The 24219-nt window shown below is 41.1% G+C and overlaps 1 protein-coding gene across 9 annotated transcripts in view; it reads left to right on the top strand.

Moving 5' to 3' along the window:
* Positions 1-24005, top strand: part of LOC139112265 (pleckstrin homology domain-containing family G member 5) — a 116706-nt gene extending 92701 nt beyond the window's left edge. For 8 of the 9 annotated variants that reach the window (XM_070673196.1, XM_070673195.1, XM_070673197.1 and 5 more), the window contains 15 exons: positions 1002-1108; positions 6445-6581; positions 11654-11730; positions 16478-16736; positions 17383-17528; positions 17709-18020; positions 18585-18734; positions 18996-19262; positions 19635-19850; positions 20193-20410; positions 20554-20730; positions 20806-21011; positions 21587-21816; positions 21936-22245; positions 22336-24005. In XM_070673196.1, coding sequence (XP_070529297.1) covers positions 1002-1108; positions 6445-6581; positions 11654-11730; positions 16478-16736; positions 17383-17528; positions 17709-18020; positions 18585-18734; positions 18996-19262; positions 19635-19850; positions 20193-20410; positions 20554-20730; positions 20806-21011; positions 21587-21816; positions 21936-21941 — 2508 coding nt within the window. In that variant the 3' untranslated portion in view covers positions 21942-22245; positions 22336-24005. The remainder of the gene's footprint in view (positions 1-1001; positions 1109-6444; positions 6582-11653; positions 11731-16477; positions 16737-17382; positions 17529-17708; positions 18021-18584; positions 18735-18995; positions 19263-19634; positions 19851-20192; positions 20411-20553; positions 20731-20805; positions 21012-21586; positions 21817-21935; positions 22246-22335) is intronic. The other variant, XM_070673190.1, reaches the window with a different exon arrangement.
* The last annotated feature ends 214 nt before the right edge of the window (positions 24006-24219 follow it).

Below are 24219 nucleotides of genomic sequence, written 5' to 3'. Positions count from 1 at the left end.
CGTCAATATTGAAGTCGGGAGGTTCGAATCGCGGTGTACGCGAAGGGAAGAAAGTAGCTCGGCCGATTTTTAAAAGATCCGCGCGATGCCGGGCAGGAAAAGTTCGCAGACGAAATGCGAGCCCGTTGCTCGTCAACTTAAATCTATATATTTTAACGTCAAAATGCGAGGAAGATACAGAAATATTCTGTCCGCTGTAATTATTATAATATTTTATATACGCGTAATTAAAATATCGCGAGTTTTTTTTTTTTTTTGTTTCTTTGCATATTTAATGCTTTATCGCGAACTGCATTACTACTTGAGCGTAATCTATACGCCGAGCTTTACTTTAAATCGCCGTACGTCGCAGCTTGCCGGTTACATCCTACTCTAAAGCGATTAAAGCGGTAAAACTAAAAGTCGGCTCCCCGTGCGGCGAAATCGGCTGTAGTTTTCTTCAAGCGTAATCCTGAAAGAGACACTAATCAGCGGAGTTAATCGTCGGATTTCACGTGTCGAGGAAGTCCATCAGCGGCGTCAGAAATTTTCTACGTTTAATCGCTTCCGCGTAAAAGTATTTTATTACATTATCTTAGACTCGGCGCTTCTGTTTAGATCGTTAATTAAATTAATTGGATCAACACGCAGCGTATATCGCGAGTTCAGTTTTGCTTAATCTACGAAGCTTAATCGTACATATTTTTTGCAGGAATAAATCTTTTTTTTTCAACGTATAGTAACGCGAAATATTTAAGACGGCGAGGTAAGAAGCGCGCGGGAGCGAAATGAAGAAGGAGAATTAATTCCGAGACAATAAGCTTATAGCATTTATATAATTTTCTTGTTCAGAATTGTGTCGAGCTAAGTCCTGTCTGTGTCGCCGACGAGGAAAGCCCTTCCGGCTCGGAGAAATTATCTTAAATCGTGATTTCAATTATGATAATGTTAAGATTCAGCCTCACTTCGGAAAAGGAGCGGAAGTTAATCGTGCTCACAGGCGTGTTTCATTTTGATTACAGGTATCCAGTAATGAATACTTCAGCGTCAGCTTTGAGGTGAGCGACGACGCCTCGTCGTCCTTCGACCGAGAGGAGTTTCTCCCGGCGACGCGGGGAACCTATCTGATGTAAGTGTCTCCCCTCGTAAGTTATCCCGCTTTCTGATTACCTCGGCGCGCAGAACGGCGAGATACGATTGATTTATGTACGCGCGGTCGGACGGACAGAATTCTGAATCGATCATCCGCGTGAATAACTCGCGGGATCGCAGGTTCAAAGTTCTTTTCCCTTGTGGGAAGGAAGAGGCAAAGTGAGGAACACGCCGTGTCATTGTTCCTTTGTCTTCAGACGGTCAATTTCAAAAGGCTCGTGCCGACATCGACATTTTTTTTATCCCTTCCCGCGAGATTAAAATTCGTCCCTGACGCAGAAAGCCCTCGCTCTTCTCGGGATCGATAGCGGTTCGTCATAATTATTTCTGGACTATTTCTCCATAAAGCCTTTTTTTTTTTCTTTTTTTATTCTCTAGAACGTATTTTCGCGGTCGGTCGGCCGCGACATATTATTCGTCAATTACACGACGAAATTGGCATTTATTTCTATCATCCCGCGTGATGACGTACGATTCTCATCGCGGCGCGGTATTTTCTCTACGGGTGGGAATATTTTCCGGAGCGCGTTGTTCCCGAAATTACCAATTTCGCGCGCGTGTGACGGTGCTTTTCTATCATTAATTCTTATACCGTGGAAACGCGCTTGGGACATACCGCGTAATGACAATCGTTAAGGAGCATTCCATTAAATTGAGTACCGTCATATTGTATCCGGTGTTGTTTAACGCTGGCGAGAAATACGGCGATCGACCGCGTCACGTCCGATCCCCTTTAGATTCGTTCGCGAAAAGGGAAGTGCACCCTTTAGCCCTTTGTCGACCTTTGGAACGATTCACCGATCCATTAAAGAGGAAAGGGAACAAAAACCAGAAGAGAAAGCGAGAGAGAAAGAGGGTGAGGGAGAAAAGTCCCTTGTACTTTTGAGATCGTCAGGAGGTCAGCCCTTATTTCCTACGGTCGTCCGCTCTACAGGGTGTCCTTATTTATCACATCGACGCGGGAAAGCGGATTTGCGGGCGGAAATAAATAGGCAAACCTCTCGTCGTAGTGCGTTATAATAAAACCGCGCCGGACAGAGGAAATAAATCGCGCCGCGCGAAGGAACTCGCACTCGAGTACGGATCCAATTTATGTCGACGATTTCTCCAACCGAGGACCGGCTCGCCCCGCGTTTATTTTAATCAGCGGCGAAGTACGTGGATATCGCCGCTTCGCCCACGAGGAGTTTCTTGAGGAAACGGCGGAAAGGAAGCACGGCTTATTAATGCGAACGAAAAAAAAAAAAAAAAAACGCCTTCTCTTTCGAGCTAATGCACGTCGTCTCGCAGTTTCGCGAGCGCGCTCTTCGAACTTCCGATTTTTTTTTTCGAGAGCGAGGTACGAATTAAGAGGGCAAAATTTCTCAGCGGAAAAGTTCCGTCGAGCAGCGATCAACGAGAACGCGTTTTAAAACGTCGCTATTTCAGGAACGGCGGCCGCCTCAAACTTTCAAAAAGCTCCCTCCCGCTCGTTTCGGTATCAAGCGGCTTCAATAGTCGAACCGGTTATTACCAGAGGCGAATATTTATAGAAAAACTTACGGGGACTTTTCGATTAATAAGAAGAGGTGTTCCTTTTAGAAAATTAAAACGTGACTTTTCAATTTAACGTTAATCCTCTTAGCGCTCGTTATTTGCCAGATTCTCGAACAGCTCGAAAACACCGCGGCGGCGGCCGTTCGTGTACCTCGAGTTTGCTCGCTCGCTGTCTCGATTAATATATTCAAACGCCGTGACGAGTAATATTAGGGGATAACCGCGCTATACTGTACTATATCATGGGGAAGCAAACACTAGCTCGTCGCTGTGGCTTCGCGCGAAAACGCTCCGCGCTTTCAACTGGATTACTCTTAATTACCGAGCATTGTTAGGTGGCGAGCCGAGAATTGCACAAAGCCCAGCGCTCGCGCTCCACTCTTCTCGCGTGTCTTTTCTCTCGCAGAAAATTTTTCAATCTACATACCGCGGGATTCGCGACATTCGACTCGAATAAAAAGCACGCTCGCCACCCGTCGACGTAAACGATCTTTTCTCCGCTCGAGAATCGCGATTGCGCTTTTAATTGTAATGAAAATTATAGTTCACTGTAGTTTTCGTTACAATTAAAAGCGCATTACCGTCTCTCACGTGTGACAGTAATAGTGTTGACTTGAATATTGCAAAGGTTTTCGTGCATCTTGATGAAAACGTACATCGAGGTTAATCTTGTGGAGGAAAATTATTAAAGGGAAGACGCGGGATCATAATTTAACATTAACGTCGCTTTTTCCGGTGCCCTTAAGGTTTATTTCCCTGTTTCCTGAATGTCACTCGGTTTTCCCGGCCCATTTCGAAACCAGGAAGAGAAGTGCCTAATGAAATAACGGTGTAAGATTAAACAAAGGGTTTCTCCCTCCCTCTTTCCCCCTCGAAGAAGGCGTAACGTTGCGGACAGTGACGGAGCTGGAATTCCGAAGGCGCAATCCGGGGATAGGAATAAGAAATTACATTCACGTTTTACACGCCTCCTCCCTCCCCCGATTATTCAGCTCTTCTTTTTACACCGTTCATTCTTTAACATTAGCTGTAATTATTGTATCAAATTTATTCGCTAGTAGCCGCGTTTCCGAGAATGCAAAAATATTAATTTTTATAAAGTAATTAGTTCTCCGATTTCTTTTTTCTTTTTTTATGAACGGGGGTGTGTTTTAATTTCGAGCGTGAAATTCTAAATCAGTTGAGAAAATTTCAGTTTTCATTGGCCAACGAAATATTAAATTAAAAAAAAAAGAAAAAGAAGCGCAAATAAATAATGCACCGCGTGGCAGCTGTTTCAGGCTGCGTTAAAAAAATTCGCCGGACTAAAATAAAAAAATAAAAAAATGCGAAACGAATCACGATTCGGCGCGAGTGGAGTAGCTCGACACAATGACGCCACGCCGCAAAGTCGAGGAACGAGGGAGGGGGAGGAGGGTATGTGCACGGCTCGAGATACTTAAAGATCAAATGTCACCATGACGGTCTGGTTTCCAGCGTAACTTTTTCATTTCGGCGCTTCACAGGGCTCTCGGCAGTTTCGGTTCGTTCGGACAAACGCGACCCCTCTCGCATATTTGGCTTTCGGTTTTTTGGTAATCGAACGCCTTTCATATAAAACCTCGCACTGATTCTCCGTATCGAACGCCAAAGTATCTCCATCAAGCTTTAATTTCCCGTGCAAAACGCAATCTCCGCGACGCGTGAGTCCCGTCTCTCTCTCTTTTTTTTTTTTAATTTCCCGAGATACTTTCTTCTTCCACGATCGTAACACCCGTCGACATAGAACTGATCGAGCAGGACTGTCCCCTCGCATCCCGCTCATGTTTATTGAGCACATCCGGCCGCATTAAATCGCAATAAATCACTAGCTAATGTGACAGCCGCCCAACTGGGTATGCACGTATGTCCACATAGCGATATATAGACGGAATGTCTCGCGAGCGAAATTCAAACGACGGTACGTTTCGAAAAAAAGAATTAAGACGCGCAGAGGGACATTATTTCTCGCTGATTGCGTAATATATAGACTGCCGCGGTGGAGAGGGACGAGTTTTAGGTAAATTACATTATTACGGAGGAGCACGTGGTATTAATTGATATGCACATATGTCCACATAGCGATATATAGACGGAATACCTTGCGAGCGAAATTCAAACGACGGTACGTTTCGAAAAAAAGAATTAAGACGCGCAGAGGGACGAGTTTTAGGTAAATTACATTATTACGAAAGAGCATGTGGTATTAATTGATATGCACGTATGTCCACATAGCGATATATAGACGGAATGCCTCGCGAGCGAAATTCAAACGACGATACGTTTCGAAAAAAAGAATTAAGACGCGCAGAGGGACATTATTTCTCGCTGAGATTGCGTAATATATAGACTGCCCTCGGTGGAGGGACGAGTTTTAGGTAAATTACATTATTACGAAGGAGCACGTGGTATTAATTGAGCGTAATTTGGCCAAGTTCTCGTAATTGCGGGATAAATGGAAAACGAGGATGGCTTTATCTCCTGAAGGGGGGTGGGCGTAATAATTTCTGATTCCTCTACTTAGTAATAACTTAATCATCTTCTCTGGTTACTTCTCTATTTCCGCGGAAAGTATCGATGTACGATGTTGAGATTCGCGCGTCGTATTAAATGCTTTATTTGCGATTTATCAAGACAAATTTTTTCACGTTTATTTGGAATTTATGTGTCGCGCATCAAACGTTGAAGAATTTCGCAAAAATAATTTTTTAAATATTTTTTTTGCAGTGTGCTTTTTTATCGCAAGCCAGAGCAAATACCTTCGAAATTGATACTTCTTTTAATATACACGAAAGCACAGTGGAACATCATTGAGAGGTGCATTAAGCGCGGAAATTAGCGTCAAGTACTCCGTTGAAACAAGCCGACCAAGAACAAGAGTTGATTAACGGCGCAGTACGAAAAGTTGGAAAGTAACCGTCATCGACAAAGTACTTCGAAATTAACGGTGGGGTTTTTTTTCCCCGAGAAACTAAAGTAGAAGCAGACACTTCTATATCCAAAGTACGTTTTTTTTTTTTTTAATGCCGAGCTTATTATCGCAAAAGTCAGAAACAAAATGGAGTCGAACGATATGAACGAGCGTGGATCATTAATGCTATTTTTAAATATTCCTAATTACACACATTAAAATTTTTTCCAGGTCTTATATTATAATTGCATGCTCGATATTTCATAGCCGAATTAATTTTCGGACGACCATGTTTGTGCGCATTCGTTACAACGTTATCTCTCGGAAAAAAAAAACTCGCGGACTGTTGTTTCCCTTCGCGAATGTTTATGCAGCGACTTTTCAACTTGGCGTAACTCGACTGAGAATCGCTCAAAATTAAATTATCTGTATTTTATTGTCGAAAGTTCGGAGGGACTTTCGCGGGCGGACAAGTTATAACGGGAAGAAAAATTTACATCAATCTCGACGAGGAATTAAAATTCCCGACGAACAAGCTTCGCGATATCGCGGCTGCTTATAAATTATCTTACAATCGGCGCGATAATCGGTTTAAACTCGAATCTAACTTTTCGAAACGTATCCGTGCAATTTTCTACTTTTAATCGGTTCTTCAACGACGCTTTAATATTTTATTTTTTATTTTTTTTTAATTTTACGTCTGCGACACGCGAATCGATTATGACGTCGAAACGTATCAGGACGATTATTAAAGCTTTAATCTTTATCACGAGTACGTTGCGAAAGATCTCCGAATCAACAAAAGGTACGAAGATGTCTTTGCATTTAATCCACTTTATTTATTACAGAGACGTGCTGAGTCCAGCTTGCGAGCGTCGCGGCGTCGATTTATCACGCGTCGAAGTCCTCGACAGCTCCTCGACGCCGTTATCCTTACTGACGACGGACGCCTACACCCTCGGCGGAAAACATCTTCGAATAATCGGTGAGAATTACGTTGCTTCACTGCATTTAGATTTAAACAAATTCCGCGCCTAGGTTCCGAAGATTTAATTATTGAGTAGCATAAATCGCGAGCCGGATCGACTTTGCCGCTTTAAGTTTTTCATCCTTCACTCGCATAATTAAAATTTTAATTTCCTGAACATCTAATTATACATATGTTGTACGAGAAGTAAGACATGGTGATCGCACGCGTTTACTGAAAATTGTAATTTGACCGAAAGTACCGGGCGATCCTTGCCGGGAAAAAATTCACCGAAATCAACGATTCGCGTATATCGATGACGCCACGCAAATATTAATTACCGGTTCAGATTGTTCGTGAATTTTGCACGGTCCCTTCGAAAGTTATATCCCTCCCCCCTCCTCCCCCCCGGTACTTGGTTTCGACTATTATAATCAATTAATTATTAACGGTACGTCGGAACGTCCCTGGCTCGTTTGCGGCCAGCAAATACAATTAATTATTCCACGCCGAACGAGATAGTTCCTCCCTTCTCCTCCTCCTCCCTCCCCCCCCTAATTCCCCGGGTTGATCAATCTGCAACTGCATCAGACGCAGGCCCGGGCGAAGTTGAGTGACATAAATCGCGAGTGAATACGCGCCGAAGAAAATCCACGTTCGCCGATGGAAAGAGTATGGACAGCTGTCGTAAATCGGTCCCAGCGCGCCGTCAAATAATGGAGCCCGTGATATTTATATCGCGCACCGAGATCGAAGATCGAACTTTCCTTCCGCCGGTGATATTTTAAGAAAGGCACTTAGCCCGGGAAAACGCCTCATTGGATTTCCTCCCGGCTGCCTTTCTCGCCTTTGTTCAACTCGATTTTCTTTCGGTCTCTCGCTGTCGAAAGATACAAGCGCCGCGCTCCGTCCAATTAGTTCATCCGATTGGGATATTTTCGATCCGCGGCACGAAGTTAATAAATTAAAACGCGTGGGATGGATTCACCGAAGGCCTCCGATGGAGTTGTTAAATCATCGAAGGGGGTGGGATTTTCGTGCAAGCCGCTCCCTGGCTTCCTCTGATTAATTTAATTGTCTTCCGGCGATTTGAGGCAACGAAGACGTCCGGCGATGACAGGCGAGGTTTTCAAAGAATCGTTAATAGGTAGTGGAGAACGGGCGAGTAATTAAATTCGCCTCCTTTCCAGGCGAAAGGAAGGAAGGAAGAGAGACCTAAGAGGGGGCTGCAGCTGTTCCGCAAAAAGTAAAATGAAGAGAGATATCGGGTGGAAAATGTTCCCGGGGTTTCGTTGGGAATTTAAACATATTTATATCCTTTCGAAGCCGCGTACGTGCGAGATCGCGGGTATAAACCCAGCTGCTTCATACCGTCTTCATCGCCTCCTATCTCCGCAAAAATATTTTAAGATACAAAACAGAGCTGCGTGCATGCGATAACGTCTACTGCAATAATTTATCGAAGCGATAAGCTTAAATTCCTTGTTTTATTTTCGCGAATAAAGCGAAACTCGCTCGTACGGCGAAGGAAAGCTAAGTAAGCGAGAAGAAAGAAGGGTTGAGGAGGAAAGCCGAGCGGGGAATGTACTCGCGGGGGGTAAGCTGCATATAATCCTATTGAGGCGAAAAAGGGCAAGAAAAGGGACGGCAATGAAGAGAGCTAAACGCGTAATCGACGCTTTCGCGAAGGAATTTTTTTCTGAGTTACTTAACGCCGATATTTCGTTCTCATCGTGATTTCCCCGGTGAATTCGAGAGCCCAGCGAGAGGTGCGCCCCGTACATACGCCAGGGGGAGGTCGCGGGATTCCGCCAAGTGATTTCGAGAGAGCGAGGGCGAATCGTGCCGCCCCGTTGAAAGCCTCCGCGTGGAATGGATACGAATAACGTGCACAATACTTTGCGCTGAAACGGCATTGTGCCACCCACATGTACACCGCGTCGGAGATTTAAAACCCCCCGGTGTTCATATCTCCAGCGAGTCTCTCAAATACTCTCCGAATCATCGCGGACTGAAATAATTCCCGGGAGATTTCCTGGTCCGCGATCTTATTTATAAAATATCGCCGAGTCTGTCGCGAATATAAATTATTGAATTGTTCAAGTATCAATTTTTACGCGGCAACTTCGTCCGTTTCGGTAATAAATAAAAGAATATTAAGGAACGCGTCGGTTGAAATCTTTTCCTGCTTTTCTCGCGCGACACATCGCGGGGTTTGAAGAGCCTCGCGACTCCTTTTTGAGACACGTACAATAACGATTTCCTCGTAAGTATCGCGGCTTTCGGAAATAACACGGAGTGGAGATTGCGAGGCGCGACTCGAATATTCCGCGGAGTGCATTCGCGCTCGCAACAAGAATCGATTTTCGGCTGAAATATTGTACGCATATAAAGCGAGCGTAATTCCAGCGTGATGACGATACGCGGCAACCTGCGTCGGAAAAACGTTCAATTTCCTCGAACGTCGGGGCGCGAGCGTAATCGGAATGTACTCTCCCGCGATCGACATATCGCCAATATGTTCTTTGCGCGTGAAAGTTGCCATGTATTTTTTAATTTTGTTTTTCTATTTTTTTTTTTTTTCTTTTTTTTCTCTCTTTTTTTTTGCGCAACCGTATTAGGACGATTGGGAAGGACACGCGATATTATTCAGGAACAAAAAGTGAGTTACGCGTCGTTCCGCTGCAAAATTAATGACTCGGAACGAGAAAGGGAGATATGTATTCTCGGAGAAAAGAAAAGACACGCACGAATGTGTAACGGCAGCTTTGTGAAATTGTCACGACAGATATGAACAGTTATTATTCATCTCTCGCTTTCTTTTTCTCTCTTTGTCTCTCTGAACGTGTTAAAAAAATTTTGTTTTACCTAGCACGTGACAAATTCTTATAAATATTTTATTTGCATATATAATATTGAAGCAGGTTTATAATATTTGTATTAGATTTAATAGCAATATTTTACGCAAATAATTTATTTTTTTTGCCCCCCGATCCGTAAATCGACGGTAATAACTGACAGCAGCGATATTCGTCATTACTATTTTACTGCCTTCTATGGATGTAAAGTCCATTTTGGAAGATCTCCAGCCTCGCGCCGTATCTCCAGACGTATATTTATTTTTATATACTTTTATACATACGTGATAGTTCGATATGTGCCGAGTATAAAACTCCACTTATAACGATCAACGTCGCAAAGAGACACCGGCGAATAAAATAAAATATGATGCCGTCGGTAAGACCTTCGTCAAATTAAATACGTTCTCCGAAAAGAATTAAGGCACGGCGATCCCGCGTCGGTGATGCAACTTATTATTAAATTAATTATTTTTTATTAAATTAATTATTAATTATAAATTAAACCAAGGGACCAACTTCGGGGAGCGAAGCGTGCGAGCGAACGGGAAAATCTCAGACGCGTAGCGCCGGGTTTACGCGGCAAATGGGTAACGATTTTATCGCGTTTCTTTATTCACTCGGGCAAATCAAGGAAATTGTTACAACGTGACGAAATTAAATCGGGACCCCGACCGAGAAGTTTCCGCGTGTCCTAGGAACTCTGCAGCCACTGCCTCGCCGTCGGGACCCAGATGTCGGTGCGGCGAGTTGTACCGACGCAATAAAGGACGCGATGCACAACTCCGGATGATTAAAATTCGAAACTAACTAAATCCGTAACAAGGCGATCGCAAACGTTACGTGTAACAGGCCGCAATTAAAGCACGGCGTCTATATTACAAGCGACCTGATGCGTGCGCGGCGAGTTATATTCTAAAATTGCTTCCCGCAACGTAACTGAATTTCCAGCTTAAGCGTATGATTTTATTCACAATAATTTACGTGTATGAAAAGTAAACGCGCGGAATACACAATCGAGAAGATGATGTTTTTATAATGTTGAAGCAACTCGAAATATAGAACGCCATGTACGTATAAATAGATAGCGAATACGTATTTTAAAGATAATACATCTATTTTTAACACATCGCCAGCAATCTTTTTATTTTTTATTTATTTATTTTTTTTTTTTTTTTTTTTTTTTTTGCTAAAGCTGATTGAAGCGAATCGAATCTTTCAACTCCGCGCTCCGTTTTTATTTTTGGACTATCACAAAAAATTCCTCGAAAAAAAAAAAAATTCTATCTAATAGAATTCGAAGTTATATTTCGAATCGTAATTGGTTCCGCAAAACAAAATTTGAATAGAAATAAGAGGAATATGGGAGCTGATTTAAAAATTCATAACTTTGTAATTAATGAATATCGAAGATATTATTTTTGTGTCCCAGACACTGTGTTCTTTATTTTTTTTTTCCCCCTTTTTCGGAAACATTATTCGAGATCGCAATTTCGCTCGCGGAAAGACAGATTGCTGACGGAGGGTTAAATAGAATTGTAGGTTCCGTCCTTTGCATTTTTATTTCGCCGGGCGATGATGAGATTTTAATATGGACAACGGACGAGTGCAAGTGATCCAATTATCTTCGGATAATGGTAGAGTTAACGCTGACGGAGGACCCTTGTAACGTGTTTGATCCTTTGATCCTTTTACGCGTGGAAAAGGCGTTCCCGACGAGAGCGCGAGCCGCAAAGGCTCGCGAAATTCAGAATTAACTTTGCGCGATTTAAACGATTCCTGACTTTCTCACGTGTTCCCGCGTATTACAGGAGCATTGCGCGTAACGATAACAGCCGCTCGATCCATGAATGACTTCTCGGTTCAACGCGACGCGTGCCTCGCGGGCATTTAAATATAAAAGCGAAATTCATTCGATGTTGAAAATAACGCTCGCTCTGGCGATGTAAAAGAATTAGCGGATTCTTGTCTACTTTGCAACCGCGACTTTTGCAGTATATAACTTTATCAAGTGGAGTTATCAATTTAAATTTGTTTAATTATAAAACTAAGCTGCGTTGTGAACTTTTAACGTTAATTTATAAACGGCGTAATATTTACAGAAAGCTAAGAAATTATTGTTCAAAATTCTTTTCGCGGAGACTGTCTGAAAAAAATTAATCGCGACAGTGGACGCTTGTATGAAATTAAAAGTCTCGTAATAATGACAACTTTCGTCTTCTCTTGTTTCAGTTAAAGACGAAAGATCGAACTCTAGGACGTCCAGCCAGAGAGGAAATCAGAACGTGCTGTTGCGAAAAGCCAGTGGGGTAAGTGGCTCACTCCCGCCTAAGTGATAGCTCCGAATTGAACTTTGCGAAATTAAATTAACCGCCGTATATAAATGACGACCGTATAAATAAATTTTTAATCAACTCGAGCACCGGCACCGGCATTCGCCGCGCATCCGCGGTTACTCCCGTTTCTATCGGACGGGTCTGCCGTTGTCAGCGACGACAATTTCGCGCGCTGGCCCGATTTGCGTCATGACGCAGCTACACCTTATCCGTGCCGGATACTGCTGAATTAATCCGCTTGGTCAGCAACGTAATCTGTCGCGTATTCCGCGTCGATTCGGCACGGCACGCGATACAGATAAAAGGGACGAATTTCGATTCCCGACAAGAGCTGAAGACGAAAACGAGCTGCCGGCTCGTCAGGAGAACGAACGCGTACTCGGCCCGACATATCTCGCGTTAATTGTTTCTCGGCGCGTCTTCCACGTACGATTTATGCGATTTAATTGCGATTTTGTCGTAATTACGGTACTCTTAAAATTAAATTACGCGCGCGTGTGTGTGTGTGTGTGTGGATATGTGCACGTATACGTAAGAGTAAACTTAACTAGACCACTTTACGAATTAGATTTTTTATTTTACTTTATTATTATTTTTTTTTTTAATGCTGCACCGCGATTAAAAATTTCCACTTTCTTCGCGAAGCTTTTTTTTTCTTTTTTTGCAATCTCCGCTGATCGATTAATAGATTGCCTTCGTATTTTTGGTACAACGAACGGTGCATATTAAATAAATACCTACACGGCGGACTGCAATGGAGATCTGTTATCGTTATTACGGTGCACCCTCGTAGATGAAATCCGTTCGCGCATATTTCGAGTTGTGTGAAATGAGCAGGCGAGGCATCGATTACGCTACATTAACGCACGTCGTGTCGCATTTATTCCGGGAAAAGAGAGCGAAAGAGAGAGAAATAGAAAGAGAGAGAGAGACTTTTATCGCTGCGCAACAGAATTTAATAGAGCTCCAAGTGAATATACGTATTCGCGTATTGTGTGGTATCTCGTTTATCTTTACGTTACTATAATACGGTTGAAGTCGTTCACTGCTCGTTCAACATTCAGAGAAAGAAAAAGAGAGAAAAAAAGAAAGAAGAAAAAAAAAATAACGCGAAAGTAGAGTCGCTTTATGATCTCTTCAATAATAAAACGAAGGACTCCGGTCTTTAAACTGGACGATACGGTTGGCGTAATAAATTAAAAAGAATTCTTTTATTACCAATAATTTTCTACGCGACCTTTTCAAGGAATGACGATGAGAGAGTTCGGGGGAGCAAATACTACACGGATAAACGTGAAATAAATTGATTGGCGCCTCGCGTCGAGAAGTAAACGCGCCGGGCGGAATATTTCGCATTTTCCCGCGTGTAACGCGCACAATGCATGTAAGCGTAACGAGAGCGATTTGTCGCGACGTCGGCGGTGACGGTGCATAGCGAAAGGATAACGTTAATAAAATGCTGAGAAGGGTTCTCTTAACGGGTTCGTGCCCGGCGCTGGGCCGCGATACATTATTCATGGCTGGTACCGACGCATCACACACTCGATAGCGGATTACACCGCGCGATAACTCAACGAGCAATTTCTAGAATGTTGCACCCGCCCTGAGGAGCCCCTCGGCCTTGATATATGACCGCAGCGTTAATCGCTCGGCGAAGCAAACGCGTCCCTCCGCCGGGAGGTCTTAATAATTTTGATAATTTTGATAATTCGATAATCCGATTTCGCGGACAGAACGTTTTACTCTCCTAATGGTTTTAATGAAATTATTCATAAAAGCGTGTGTGAATTTGATTTTGAAAAGGATTACTTCGGTCGAGATTAATGTTGGTTTTGAATCGTATTGGGATTTCGCGGATTTTTATTATTTTTATTTTTTTAATTTTAATTTTGTTTTTTACGTACAATATATTTTTCCCCAAAAGCATGCATGGTGATAAATTATGCGACTCACCGGTGTGACGTGCAGCAGCGGAGTTATTTTGCAGCTACCACGATCTGTAACAAATGAAAAATTTTAATTGTAGAGAGATTAGAATGATTTCTATCGTATAAAAAAATTTCCGCGCCTCTAATGAGATTTTTAATTAAAGAATATAAAGTGTACATTAGCTGGTATTTGAACAAGATTTTTAAAACATTAAATTTTGCTAGAATAATTTTTCTTTTTTTAATTACACTATTTATTTAATTCGATATTAAAGCGAGTATTAATTTCTATGCAAATAGAAAGTTATCCTTACCCAAGGGTTGCTCCGCTGATGCCTGATGCCCATCCCGGGCCTCCTCCTCCTCCCAGATGGGACGTGTCGAGTCATCCCTCCGCGCACGAGTCACTCGCGAAAACCGCGACCGTGAATTTACTATTCGCGATAATTAATTACTGAATTCACTCTTTCGCGCGTGTAATATTCGGTACTCGCGTTGAAAGAAAAACGAATAGCAAAACGTCCTCGCCCGTTTACTCTGCGATACTCTCGGAACGGCAGACGACACTCGTCGTCTCTCATTGTTCAAAGAAGTGGAAATCTCAGGAACATTGTTTTTTAGCTCACGCCGAACCTTGTGTCTCGACCGGTCGCGCACAATTACGTAAATACTCCTTGAGTCACCTTCGCCGCGCGTGCTCGATCTCTGCGTAACAGCATATGCGTTCTACAAAGAAACACATATCGAACATTACATTAACTGTTTCTCCGGAAGTATAACAAACGTATAACAGCGAGATAGTACATCACGACGCTCGTGAATCGACTTTTAACTTACACCGAGCTCTGTCCGAACGATGAACTTTCGTTACTTCCAACGGCGATCTTTACGCTGCGTAGAACTTCAACGCTGATTAGCGGCACTCTCGGTTTGCTTGCTTGGACCTCGGGACTCTGCGATACTCCTGGAACGGCAGACGACACTCGTCGTCTCTCATTGTTCAAAGAAGTGGAAGTCTCAGGAACATTGTTTTTTAGCTCACGCCGAACCTTGTGTCTCGACCGGTCGCGCACAATTACGTAAATACTCCTTGAGTCACCTTCGTCGCGCGTGCTCGATCTCTGCGTAACAGCATATGCGTTCTACAAAGAAATACATATCGAACATTACATTAACTGTTTCCTCGGAAGTATAACAAACGTATAACAGCGAGATAGTACATCACGACGCTCGTGAATAATTTTCAACTTACACCGAGCTCTGTCCGAACGATGAACTTTCGTTACTTCCAACGGCGACCTTCACATTGCGTAGAACTTCAACACTGATCAGCGGCACTCTCAGTCTGCTTGCTTGGGCCTCGAAACTCTGGATTAGATCAATCGTTCGAAAGTTAAAGTCATCGGCCAGGAGACGCGAACGTGATCAAAGCGTAAATGCGAATCTAACTTACAATCACGAGACACGAACTGCTGGCGAGGGCTGTTTGCGTGTGCAGGATTGATGGTCACTCATAGCAGGACACGTTTTCCTTTCGCCAAATATACGCAGGGCTTCCGGTGCGCTGTTTTTAGTACCTCACGTCCTCCGCGGCCGACCTCTGGAATAGGAGTGTAAGGGGAAATGGCGTGACTAACACTCGGCTCGCTACTTGCTTCCCCCACTCTAACGCCATCTTGCGCCAGCGCGCCCGTGACGTAATTCGGCGCGCGAAATATTTTTTACAAATTGATTATATTAAATTCGAAATACTTTGCGAAGAAAGTTCCACTCAACATTATACTCGATATTGTCCTTCATGTATTACGAATTTTACAGAGCTCAATATGTCGCGGCGTTCGTTGATCAAATCCCTCTTCGACTTTCTGAATAAATTTCGACGATTAACTTTCAATACCAGCGACACTTATCGTATTCCAGGAGTTGATAAAAACGCCATTAACAACGCAGAAACTAATATTCGATACCGATCTACCCGGAGCTTCGTCGAAGGGGCCTGAATCGTTCTTAAATTGAAATTAATCCGCTCGAAAGAACTGAATAAATAACTTACGCGTAAACGGCAGGTAACTCACTTTGAAGGAACAAGAGCGGTTTCCAAGCGCTTTTCAAGAAAGCAGCTTTCATCTTAGAAGGCATCTTGCGCCGGGATATGTGCTCGAGCATCGAGTTTCGGCTTTACTTCCGGAACGTCTCTTGCTACGTGCTGCTCGCTCGGCCGTCGGAGAGGGAATGGCGGTGGAGAGACAGAGACCGCTGCACGGCGTCGAGCCGCTCCCCCCACTCCAGCTCCCTCTACTCGGTTCTCTCTCTCGCTCCAATGCGACCGCTGTAAAAAAATTGCCGAATATTACATAGAATTATTTAACTCTAGCATTAATATATTTTGATATATTTTAATATTCCGTAATTGATGGATATTTATCGCGGTATTTATCAATTACATCCGTCGCTTGTACTTTACATTAATCCACGTAATCGAGCTGAGAAAATTAATATAATTAATGCCCCGAACGGAGATACAAATTTTATTTAAAGGAACGAGAAGCGTTTGAAATTAATAATTTGTAAAATATGCATGCTGTGTAGGTCCGTCAAGTTCGCCGTTGAAAATTATTAAACGCAAAGGAATCTTTCGTGCGAAAGAAGCAAGCGGCGCGCACGATGCCTCGGTATTGTAGAAAAAAAAAAGGAAGCACTTGGCTTTGAGATGCGTTTCTCTTTCCGCGTCGCGTACGATATATCGATTTCGAAAGCCGCAGTTATAAACGTGTACTTACCTTCTTCGACAGAATTATCGGAACCGAAGCGGGCGTTTCTTCAGCGTTTCGAACGAAGATGCAAATGTCGACGCCGAGGTCGGCGCTTCAACTTCCGCCCGAAGTTCCGCCGGGCTCAAAGCGAGCAAACAGCGGTGGAGCGGGTTCTTTACCAATACAAAGGGCATCAAAATGGACCTGCTAACCGCCCAGCTGGACGAGTATAACAAGCACGGCGTGCCGAAATTGGCGAACGTTCATTTCCAGTGCGACGTGACGATCAACGAGGAAGGTAAGGCTCGCAGTTCCATTCGATCTCCCTTCGTCGAGTATCTTGGAGAGCGGGGAACTTAAAATTATATAGGGATTCCTCGATAATCGGGGATCGGATTAGCTCAGACGTGCTCTTCCTTGGAATTACACTTTTATCTCGCCGCTGAACATTTAAATTCTCCTTTTCCGTCCCAGCTCGTTACGCGCAAAACGGAATCTGCAAAGTTTGAAGATCCCTTTAACAATCGTTCTTGAAGCAATCACGTTACTTCCCGCGCTTTTCCCGTCTTCGTTTTTGAATTTGAACGCGCAATTAGTTGGGCGAGATTAATTTCTACCCTTCTCTGCCTTTCTTTTCTTTTTACGCTGCTCCCAAAATTTTTTTAATATTTTTTTTTATTTTAATTTAAGTTGTAAATAGCATTGTGTGCTTAAACTCGCGAAAACCGATGGTGTTTTTATCTTAAATCAGAATAGCTTGATACGTAATTCTTTCGCACAAAAATAAATGCGATTTAAAATATTTTTTTCTTTTTTTTTTTGCCATCGAGGGAAAATTCTTTTTTGCAGTATCTCCGAAAAGTAAAACGCGCACAGTCGTAACAATTACAAGCTTTGTTCTAATACGGATATTATCACATTTTTAACATTTATTTTATTTTCAGCTCTTTACAATTTGGAGAATGATTGGCGCGACATTGTCGAGAACTCGCAAATGCTCTCCGAGAAGCAAACACAGCAGCAGACTGCGCTCTGGGAACTCGCAGAAACCGAAGTGGCCTACATCAAGACGTTAAAAGTCGTGACCGATGTAAGTAAGATTATCCCACGCTTTTTCCAACTTTAGATTTGTCGAATTCAATTCTTCTAATTAATTTAATCACACATTATAATTACAAGCCTGCAGCGATAAGGCGACAGGCTCGCTTTGCCGAGAAACTGTAACGTCCTTTTTATCTAGGAACAATAACCGTCATTTTTTATATTGCAGCTCTTCATGGCGTGTCTTTGCAGCTTGCAAGCATCGAACATCCTGCTCGAGGTCGATAGGCTGAAGCTCTTCAGCAACATACCCGATATCTACGCCACTAATCGTTACTTCTGGACCGAGTATCTGCTCGCCATGGTGAACGCGTCACGTTCGAGCGGACAACCGCTCGATCCCAGCTACCTTTTGCTGGGCTTCGAAACTTTCGAGCAGACGTTCGCGCCTTACACAAGATACTGCGCCGAGCAGAGCAAGTGTCAGCAGTATTGCAAGGATCGGCTGCACGATAATCAGCTTTTCACGGCGTATCTGGCGGTACATACACGCTCTTAATCGCTCCTGCTCGCCTACATTTACTTAATTCTGCGGCTACAATTCTTGTTTGTTACATCTTAATTAATATATTATTGAAAAATTAAATTAAAAGAGAAATAGATAATCAGATTTAATGTATGAGGAATTAATAGTAAGAATTATTGTAGTGGTGCGAGACGTAAAAGGATTGTAACCGACTAAAACTAATGTAGGCGAGCTCCAGCTCGCCTACATTTACTTAATTCTGCGGCCACAATTCTTGTTTGTTACATCTTAATTAATTTATTACTGAAAAAGAAAATTAAAAGAGAAAAAGATAATCAGATTTAATGTATGAGGAATTAATAGTAAGAATTATTGTAGTGGTGCGAGACGTAAAAGGATTGTAACCGACTGAAACTAATGTAGGCAAGCTCCAGCTCGCCTACATTTATTTAATTCTGCAGCCACAATTCTTGTTTGTTACATCTTAATTAATTGATTACTTATTAAAAAATAAAATTAAAAGAAAAAAAGATATTCATTTAAAGTGTGAGGAATTAATAGTAAGAATTATTTTTGTAGTGGTGCGAGACGCAAAAGGATTGCAACCGACTGAAACTTATGGACATACTAGTAATGCCGATGCAGAGACTTACCAGATACTCCCTTCTGCTTAAAGCTGTCTATAAGAATACCGAGAACGAGGATCAACGTGCGGAATTGATACACATGGTAAAACGATACGCTTTACTTAATATCTGTGCTACGTGAAAGCGAGGATAAACGAGAAGGTACATTTGTGATGACCGGCTTAGCTTTCCTGCGAAAGCTAAATATTTTCCATAAATTACGAGCTTAGTCCGTTCTTACTTGAAAATTCTTTGTAAATAGAAATTACGAACGGAGGTAAGGGGTTGATAGATGGATAGAAAGAGAGAATGCACGAAAGAGGTACGCGGGTGGGTGTTTATGTTTGATCGGATTTGCATCCAGATTAAGTCCGTCGACGGTTTTGTGGCGTCCGTGAATGCGGCGTTGAGGAGGAACGAAGAGACCGCTAAGCTGGACTACGCAGCCTCGCGTCTGGAGTGCTATGACGTCGTGGAAATCAAAGGACTGGACGAGGAAGTGGAGAAGCTGATAAGGTTGTATAGCAATTTTGATATTACTACGGCGCCGATGCCCGGCTGTCCAAAGGACAGTCTGAGAACTCTTCTTCGAGAGGGAGACCTGAAGCTAAGAGACACCGCCACCAACAAGGTAAATCGATACGGAAATGTTTACTTACTTGACCGCTCGGAAATTGCTTTTATATTAATAAATTAAATTACATTTAGAAATGTTTATTTGGAAAACATGTAACGTAGAATAAATAGTGATAGAGTTATTTTTGTTTCGAGATTTATTAAAGAAAATCATGCAAATATGTATTTTATTTTTTTTTTTATTATGTTTTTTCCTGCATGTAATTTACTTTATTAATTTAAACTTCTTGATTGATTCAGTGAATAAAATTTCATTGATTTTCTATTTTTGTATCCAAAAAGCTGACACAGAATCAGTCAGAGTATTTAATTAAGAAGTTTGTATAAGGAACAACGATAATACGGTCTGTTAATTATCTCATTTTAGATGGAGGTGCACGTACTGTTGTTGACAGACATGCTGCTGATCTGCAAACCGTCGACGAAGAAGATGTTAAAGATCATTAGGCAACCGTACGTGGTCGACCGCATACGAATACACGAAGTTAAGGAACCGTCCAGTTTGGGATTGGTTTATCTTAATGAGTATGGAACAGTTTCGACCGTTTTAATCCTTACTGCTGGTGACCCGAAACTAGCTAAGGTAACTCGACAAATAACTACCGCGACATGACTAATTCGTTATTCCGATTTAGATTCCGTTCTGTATCTTGTACCTTCGTATTTTCAACCCCGACTGGCTTTCATCAGTTATTTAATTAACAGTGAACAGTAAATTCTGTTCCATCTCTCATTAAATCATACACGTCATGTCACAAAATAAGTTCCAGCGAAATGTAATAATAATTAATTGATAAAGATGACACAGCGGTTAATTGATATCGGAACCTGACAAGCTTCAATGTAACAGATCTTAATTTAATAAAAGATTTTTGAGAGAATAATTTCAAACTAGATTTCGAGCTAACGACGTCTCTTGTTTCAGTCATGGATGGAATCTTTGAAACAAGCTCAACAACAATTTGCATCGATGAAAATTCCGTCGCTTAGTGAACCTGTGACGAATTTGGCGACCGTCAGTAGACAACCAAGTACAGCGGGCGATGGGGATTTTGAAATAGAAGAATACGACAATACTTTTCCAAGAACTCCGCGTGGCAGTAGTAGAGCCTCGCACGTTAGCAGTCTCGCTCATAGTCATAGGTACGCTCATCAATATAAAAAAGTATAAGTATATGCATAAAAAAAATATGTATATGTATTATATAAAAGTTAAATTAATTATTAAGTTAAATTAATTATTATTCGCGTTACTGCCATATGTAATGAGATTTCATAATTTTTAGTGGTAGTATGGAGATGGAAGGTGCGTCTTTAGGCAGTAGCAGTTTCTTACCGAGCTACAACCCCAGTAGAAATGTTAGTGTGGAAACCAACGAACAATTGCGAGCCTCGAGCTCGCTATCGTCAGAAGAAGGCGGCGAATCTAGCTCCGGGCATAATCATCGATCTATGCAAATGAGGTAAGATTGATCGGTTTTGCGATCTCGAAATGATCGACGAGCATTTAATCTAAAACTAATCTTTGAAACCGGCAGGCGTTCGCTAATGAGTAAGTCACCGACACCAAATACGCTGAGCGTCCAAGTACCGTACTCGAGTCTGGGTCAATCGCTGCCTAATCTGACACTGGCCACTTCGCCGCAAACCTCCACGGTGTCACCGACGCCACCGAATTCATTACTGATCGTACCCCAGATGACCAAGAGCAAGGACACTTTGTTATCGCCTGGACACCGAGGTAGCAATTACCGACGCAAATCTCTATTTGTCATGTTTTTTCAAAGTTTAGACCTTCCGATAAAAGCCTATCTTTCACGCGACGTAGTCGTGCACGCTGATGTATGCAGATTAAATCATAACGTGTAAATTACTATCACAAATACAGGTCGCCAAGCACTTCTCTACTTTTTTCAATCCATTTTAATGCCGTTTGCTTATTAGAAATAGCGGAATTACCCATTCAGAGCGCAGACACGAGAGAAACGTAACATCAAGGTTGTAACATAGCTTAATAGATAGATTTTTATTAAACATAAAATATTGAAATTACGATATGGCCTAATGGAGCATTCTTTTATACAAATATCATACTGGAAAGCTTCAAACAAATATTTAATAAAAATTTGTTTATTACTTTTATCTTTTTTAAAGAAAAAGCATGAGAGAAATTTTCCTGAAATTTAGTTTATATTGTTTTAATTAACTCAAGCCTAACTACTTCATTTATGTTCTGTTCACGAAATATTTTTTTTAATAAAAAAAATAAGAAAAATATAATAATTGCTGAGTACTTACCTATCAGTGATATGCCCCCAGGTATATCCTATCCACCACCATCGCCACCGCGAGGAGCTCTCAGACGAGGATTCGCGTTACCTCAATCACGAAATCCACCTTTGATGAAAACAAGACACGTGAACACATCTTTGATCCAATCAGCACAAATGACCACAGGCAATTCCGATACCGATGTCATCGAGGAGAGACGAAGGAGGCTGGATCCTTCCCAGAAAGCACCGTCGACCAGCAGTATCGTCGAGGAAAAGGCACGATAGTTTCATTTATTATTTTACAATTAAAATTTTTAATACAGTTGAAAGTTTAGAACATTTTTATAAAACAATTCAAAATTATTGCGCACTTAAAGTATAATTTGATATTGCAGAAATGACCAGCGAATTGATCTGAAAGAAAAACTTACCGAATGTTCGATGGATGTCTACACTGTCAACATGGATGTGCGTGATTTGTAAAGGCTCGATGTGATATATGTAATGCTCGACGTTGGATGTACGTGATATGTAATACTCGACGTGGCTGTACGTGATATGTAATGCTCAACGAGATGCATTCTTCTCTACTCTCTGTGTGAGTGCTGCACACACAGAAAATTCAAGGAGCATTGATCTTCGAGGATTGATTGTCTCGCATTTTTTGGAATCCTACAAGGCGAGTCAAATATTACATTACAATCGGTAAGTAATTTCATCGATACGTTTAATTATTAAAAAATAATGACAACGCAAGAACAAAAATGTCTATTGCGGTTTCTCGATTTTTTTCAGATTGGGGCCATTCGAAATCAACGTGTGAAGTTTGTACCACGAATGTATTGCTTTTATCTCGTTATCTCCTTGTAACTCGTAGATGTCTCTTTAATAATTAAACTAAGTCCGAGTTGTCTACGATTAATATCGCAACATGACATTGAACAGCGTGTAGTATTAAATACAGACTTCAACTTAGGCGACAAATTGGAAACCATCTTTAGATTAATTATATTATTTTATTTATCTAAAGAAGCTTTTCTTTTGTCGCTTAAAAAATTCAAATCGAAATCTGCGTTTAATATTGCACGCGGCCATCCAATTTTAACTTCTTTATTACATTTATTTTATATACCGAAAGTATTCAATTATCGGTTATTTATTTATTAAAAAAAAAAAAAAGATCTTTATTTTTCATCGATTTATATTATTATGCCTATAATTTGGAGATGAAATAAATTTCGTTTAAACTAAAAAAGTTCATCGTATTAAACTTGCGTTGAGATATACTTCTAAAATAATGAGATGTCTAACTTGGCATCGATAAACTTTCATAATCTTCACCGTCGCCGACGGTAAATCGAGGTAGTGACGGCATTAAAGTTTAAATATAACGTGACTTAATAATTGGTAGAAAATAATAAATTTGTAGAAAACTTATTTTAAAGACGAGAAGATGATCGGAGGAAATTTATTTCTGACATCAAATAAATGTAAGAAAGAAGCTAAAATACAATAACTTGAGCATTTCACGAAAAAAAAAAATTGTATATCAAAAAATATGCATTTAACAATAACAATAGCAATCTACAACTTAAATTACATTTTAATAATGAAGTAGTAACTGTTTCAGCTTTTCCATTTCTTGGCTATTGCCTCCTTTGCTTAAACTTGTTTTATTTTCCATTCAGTTATCTTGTTATTTCGATGAGAAAATTCAATAATTGTACGAAGTATTGTGTTGTCAACGTGTGTGATCAAAGATTGTGAATAGAAAATAAGTTGTTACGCTACTTCTTAGCGAAACAAATTTTGGCAAACAAAAGGATCAAAAACGCAAAGAGAGGACGCAATAGATGGATGTTTACTTCCATAAATAAATTCAATTTGACGGAATCTCGTTCCAGGGTATCGGTCGTATAATTTTCTCGTAGGGTAAAATTATGAAAAGTGAATAATTTAACACGAACTAACCGATAATAGCGGAAAGTTGATACGTAATCGCTTTAAATAATACGGAACAATTTACGTTAATGGTAGACAAGACAAATTGTGAAAATTATAACTTGAAATTACATGATCGCTATCCAAGATGAGGTAATTAGCCGTCAATTACGGAGTTGATTCTTTTGTTTCGATCACTTTTAGAACGAAATGTCGCCAAATCGAATGTATATTCAGAAAATCAATAAGTATCACCTGCCTAGAGATAACATTAGATAAAATAAAAACGTCACCTGTTTAGAGGTGATATTACGTAGAAGAAGGTAGAGGAAGAAAGAAGATACACAGGAAGAGAGACTGAGCAATGTGATTTTATATACAGCTCCTGCTGTTCGGTTTCTCTCATTCCCTCGATTCGTACTGTTTGCTCTTGTAAATTTGAAGCGTTAATTACTTCCACGAGAATACGAATCATATGTATGTAAAATTAAATTTGAGATTAAAATATAATATATAATTTATTAACCAAGCGCAGTCATTAACGTTATCACCCACTCCACCATTAGTGATCTTTTTATTTTAAGGAACACTTGTGTTACTTCGTAGTTTCCTGTTGCCTTATTATAACAACAATATTTTATCTTTAAAAAGCCGTATTAGATTAAATAAAATTCATTATTATTTCTTTTCTTGTTTTTTTTATTATTTTTTTAACGTAGAAAAAGCAAGATTGAATGA

The sequence above is a fragment of the Cardiocondyla obscurior genome, linkage group LG27, assembly GCF_019399895.1.
Source record: "Cardiocondyla obscurior isolate alpha-2009 linkage group LG27, Cobs3.1, whole genome shotgun sequence".
Lineage (NCBI taxonomy): Eukaryota > Metazoa > Arthropoda > Insecta > Hymenoptera > Formicidae > Cardiocondyla > Cardiocondyla obscurior.
This window is presented reverse-complemented; position numbering and strand designations above follow the sequence as displayed.